This window comes from Elephantulus edwardii, unplaced genomic scaffold (genome assembly GCF_000299155.1).
Source record: "Elephantulus edwardii isolate Elephantulus edwardi_28Jun2011 unplaced genomic scaffold, EleEdw1.0 scaffold00173, whole genome shotgun sequence".
NCBI lineage: Eukaryota > Metazoa > Chordata > Mammalia > Macroscelidea > Macroscelididae > Elephantulus > Elephantulus edwardii.
Window position 1 is genome coordinate 823,752 of NW_006399923.1, and position 5,351 is coordinate 829,102.

The 5,351-nt window shown below is 48.7% G+C and overlaps 1 protein-coding gene across 1 annotated transcript; it reads left to right on the forward strand.

Annotated features, from left to right (window-relative positions):
* The first annotated feature begins 481 nt into the window (after positions 1-481).
* LOC102875586 (ataxin-7-like protein 3-like) lies at positions 482-1,861 on the forward strand. The gene has a single exon (XM_006895667.1). It carries the CDS (start codon positions 537-539, stop codon positions 1,578-1,580), a length of 1,044 nt encoding a protein of 347 aa, XP_006895729.1. The 5' UTR covers positions 482-536; the 3' UTR covers positions 1,581-1,861.
* The last annotated feature ends 3,490 nt before the right edge of the window (positions 1,862-5,351 follow it).

Genomic DNA, 5,351 nt, shown 5'->3' on the forward strand with positions numbered 1-5,351 from the left:
CCTTGCCTCCAAGGAGTTGCTTGGTTTAATCCTCTCCAGGCTGAATCTGCTTGTTGTCTTGGCAGTCCATGGTACATTCAATACTCTTCATGACAATAAAAAATAGACTCTTAGGGAATGTGGCAAAACAACAGCCTGAAGGAAAGACAAAAGAAATGGTCAAAGGTCACCATATGTCTGATAGGCACTGTGGGGCTGACTCATTCCCAGGTGACACCTACCTTGCTGACAATTGACAGTTGCTCCACAACTGCTTCCTGTGTCAAGAGACTGCCCTATAGGAGAAGGGAGGAGAAGGGGCCGGGGCCATGGCTGCCGGTGAGGCGGCGAGGCAGGGGGGTGGCCCGACCCCCGGCCCCGGGCCCTGGGTCCCGGGGAGAGGCGAGGACGGACCGATGGTCATGGGGCTCGGGAGCAGCCGCCGTTGGAGGACACGGCCCTGAGAGGCTGCCGGCCCAGGCGCGGCCCCGGGCAGGCCGTGTTGCCGCCCGCTGTGCTATGAACAGTCAGAGTGCTGTCTCCACAAGAGTTTACAAATGAAAATGGAGGAAATGTCTCTGCCTGGCCTGGATAACAGCAAACTAGAGGCCATCGCTCAGGAGATATACACGGACCTGATCGAGGATTCTTGTTTGGGATTCTGCTTTGAGGTACACCGGGCTGTCAAGTGTGGCTACTTCTTCCTGGATGACACAGATCCTGAGAGCATGAAGGATTTTGAGATCGTGGACCAGCCGGGGTTGGACATATTTGGGCAGGTTTTCAACCAATGGAAGAGCAAGGAGTGCGTTTGCCCCAATTGTAGTCGCAGCATTGCCGCCTCCCGCTTTGGTCCCCATCTGGAGAAGTGCCTCGGAATGGGTCGGAACAGCAGCCGCATCGCCAACCGCCGGATTGCCAACAGCAACAATATGAACAAGGCTGAGAGTGACCAAGAAGATAATGATGACATCAAGGACAATGATTGGTCTTACGGCTCAGAGAAGAAAGCCAAGAAGAGAAAATCAGGTAAGAACTCCAATTACCCTCGAAGATCCAAGTCTTTAAAACACAAAAATGGGAAACTTAGCAATTCAGATCCTTTTAAGTATAACAATTCCACTGGGATCCACTCTGAGACCCTGGGGCCAGAGGGGCTTCGAAGCTTGCTCACCACGCAATGCGGAGTGATTTCTGAACACACCAAGAAGATGTGCACAAGGTCCCTCCGCTGCCCTCAGCACACAGATGAGCAGCGGCGAGCTGTGCGGATTTGTTTCTTGGGGCCCTCAGCTGTCCATCCAGAGGTTGAGAGCTCACTGGATAATGACAGCTTTGACATGACTGACAGCCAGGCCTTGATCAGCCGGCTTCAATGGGACGGTTCCTCTGACCTTTCACCCTCTGATTCAGGCTCCTCCAAGACAAGTGAGAATCAGGGATGGGGTCGAGGTACCAACAGCTCTGAGTCACGGAAAACCAAGAAGAGGAAATCCCATCTGAGCCTGGTAGGGACTGCCTCCAGCCTGGGCTCTAACAAGAAAAAGAAGCCAAAGCCACCAGCACCCCCTACCCCTAGCATCTATGATGACATCAACTGACTTGGAAGCAAGGGATAGCCTTCGGCTGAGCAGAGCCCTCTCTCCCAACCCCCACTCAGGTGGCAGAGCCTGGCAAATGGACAGGAGCTGGGGGTTTGGGCTTGGGAAGCTTGGTGGGCCAGGCAGACGGAAGATCCATATATGCACCCCTGGGGGGTGGCAGGGTCCTCTGCAATGGAGCATGAACCCTCGGTGTGCAGGACTCAGACCTGGACATGTTATGCCTTGGACATAAGTTTGGTGGGGAGGCAGTTTTCCTATTTAATCTGTGAGTTCCTGGATGTCCAATAACTTCTCTGACCCATCCTGGCATATCTCTGACTCTCCCTCTCTCCTTGCCTGGGTCAGAGAACCTCACCAGAGAGCCTGAGAGCCAAAATAAAAGCTTCTTTGCTTATTTTTGTTTCTGCACCTGTTCTGCCTAACATTTGATGTGGAAACCCAGGACGAACATGTGCCCCCTGGTCTGTTCCTTGGCCTCAGACCAGGATCCTCTCGAGTTCAGCCTTATTCTGCCAATGTTAAGTCCACAAGGTCGTCCCTCCCTCCCTCCCTGATCCATCACCAGGCTCCCTCTCCATAATCACAGTCATGCCAGGGATTTCAGGTCTAGCTCCGAGGCCTTGGTATCTGTGGGGACACATCAGCTGCCTTGTTGCCTCTTCTGTCCTTTGTGTGGACGGACTGTTGCTCAGGGACTGGACAAATGATGGGATCACAAGTATCTAAATTTGGCCCTACAATAACTGCTAGGCTGTTTATTTTCTAATTGGTGTGAAGTACAAAATCGCTTAGACATCTCTGTCTTTGGGCCTCAGTACCCGCTCCTTAACTTCCACCACTGGCTACCTGATGGCTCTTTACTTTGATATCCTGATAGCCTTAGACAGCTATTGTCACAGGTTACGCAAAACTTGAAAGTTCTCTATATCTAGGCTTTTTGGCTCATTCTCTCTCCTCCAGACCTCTATTTGCTATGTTCCACTGCACAGGTGTTTCTTGCTTGGAAAAACCAAAAATTTCTTCTCCTGTTGCCACTCCCACCTCTGATCTTATCCCCCTCTGACCTGTTTCCTCCTGAAGATTTATCGTCCCCCTTTTTATACGATCAATTGCACCCACTGTGCCTCTCTCTCATCCTCAACACTCTTCATGCCCTAAATCTTCTCCTCCCACCTCCCTCTCTCTCTTCTCCTGTTAGCTCTCGTACACATTTTCATGACCCATCATCTAAGTGCTGTTCACTTTTCCCATTTCCTGAGTTACTCTGCTCCCTACAAGTGGCAGGCACTGAGGGAGTGGTTCGTGTCCATGTTCCCTATTCTGTCTGATTTGTCTGCTACTGAAAAATGTCTCGATTCTTTTTCTTCTAACCGCATTCTTTACCATAAAGAATTCCACTACCTAACACAAGCTTATGACCTTATCTGGCAAGATCACCATGCTGTCCTCATCTCTACCCTGGCATCTGATGAAAAAGTCCACATTTTAGCAGCTGCTCACACAGACCAGAAACTCCTCACAGATCAGACAGTGCCTATAGGCACAGTAGTCATCCCAGGTGCAGAGCCCACTGGGACTATCAACACGGTCAAGAAGGCAGGCACAGTCATGACCATATGATTCAGTGTCCCTTAGCAGGGATGCCAAGTGCCGCACAGAAAGTCATTAATTATAACTAACTCCAAGAAATAACACAAGGGCCAGATGAGGATCCAGCAGTCTTCTTAAATAGGCTAACTGAAGCTCTAACCCAATACACCCACCTAGACCCTTCAATTACATCAGAGTCTACGGGTTTAGCCACCCATTTCATAACACAATCTGCACCTGACATAAGGAAAAAAAATCCAAAAAAAAAGCTGAAGATGGACAACAAATGTCCACCCACAATTTAGTAAACACAGCTTTTAATGTTTTAAATCCAGGAAGGACAGAGCTGATGCAATAAAACAGGCTCCGATGCATCAAAAGGTAGCTTTCCACACCCAAGCCATTGTAACCATTCTCAAGTCGGCACCCCAATGTAAAAAGGGGCCTCAGCGGGATCTCCCTTCAAAGCCTACTCCACTGAGCCCATGCTTCAACTGTGGCCTAGAAGGTCATTGGGCACAACAATGCCCACGCCCCTCCCCAGCACTACCATCAAAGCCTTGCCCAGCTTGCAAGTAACTAGGCCACTGACAAAGTGACTGCCCCTGGTGTGAGCTCATGCTCTGCGCCTCAAGGTGACGGCCACCCAGCAGTCCTGCCTCTTGAGCTCCTCTGCCTAGTGGATAAGGACTAAGGTTTCTCCGACTCAAGAACCCCTATTACTCTCGCCTGAGCCCAAGGTGACTATAACAGTAGCTGCTAAGTCTTTTTCAATTTTAATAGACACAAGGGTGACCATCTCTGTCCTCCCTGCCTTTTCAGTTGCTACAACTCCTTCCCAGGTCATGGTTATGGGAATTGATGGAAAGCCTACTTAACCACGGGCAACTCCTCCCTTGTCATGTGTGGTAGATAAGATACCTTTCTCGCACTCATTTTAAGTTATGCCTTCCTGCCCTGTCCCCTAGAGATATTCTCCAAAATCTCCGGGCCACTATTTCTATCCTGCTCTTCTTTTGCTAATTTCTCACCTATCAGCATTCTCTATTTCTGACCACCATTTGTCTTCTGATATCGTTAATCCTGTACTCTAGGATACCTGAGTCGGTAGTAGCCTCCCACCACCCACCTGTTCATATCTCTCTTACAGGTCCTACTAAATTTCGGTCACACTCCAAGTTTCCTATCTCAGAATCTCATCTTCATGGTATCTGTCCTATTATTACCAGGCTTTCAGCCAAGGCCTTCGAATACCTATCAACTCTCCACCTAACACTCCCATTTTGCTGGTACACAATTTCTCAGGCACTTATAGGCTTGTCCAGGACCTACGTTTCATTAATGAGGCTAACCTTCTCATCCACCTTGTAGTCCCTAACCCCTACACCTTGCTTTCTCATATATCCCCTGAAACCACACATCCATCCTTGATCTTAAGGATCCCTTCTTTACTTTACATCCTGACTCCTACTTCTTGTTTCTTAGCACCAAGAGATCCTTTATTGTCAATGCTACCATAATCTCTAAGTTACTGAAAGCTGTCCTCCTTTCTGCCGATGTACACGGCAAAGGCCATCAGCCTTCCTCTGATCCTGTCGCAATGGGCAACACTAAAGCAGATGCTATAGCTCGAGGCGAGGCCTCACTTCCTCCTCCTTGTCCACTGCTCCAGTCTTACTCCTTACTTCAGATATCAGTCTCACTTACTCTGTAGCCGAAATTGACATTTTACGGGCAAAAGGAGGATGCATCAAGTCTCAAGGTTGTTCAGAAAGTGTCGACAATGCTCAACATCATCTGGAAACTACATAAATTGTACTACTCCCAATCCTCTGGAAAAGTAGAACAGGCAAACGGCCTTCTCAAGGACCAGCTGACCGAATACAGCCTTGAGGTAAAGCCCTCATGGCCTACACTACTTTCCCTGGTGCTGGCTCACCTATGTGCTGCTTCATGTTCAGCTTCAGGGCTAAGCCCCTTTGAGATTGTTTATGGCAGCCCCTTCCTTTTAAACCATAACTTTCCACAGGAACCTCCTCTGCTAGCATCTTATCTGTAGATAAGGTCTCTAACCTCTATCTATCATCTATCTATCTATCTATCTATCTATCTATCTATCTATCTATCTATCATCTATCTATCATCTATCTATCTATCTATCTATCTATCTATCTATCT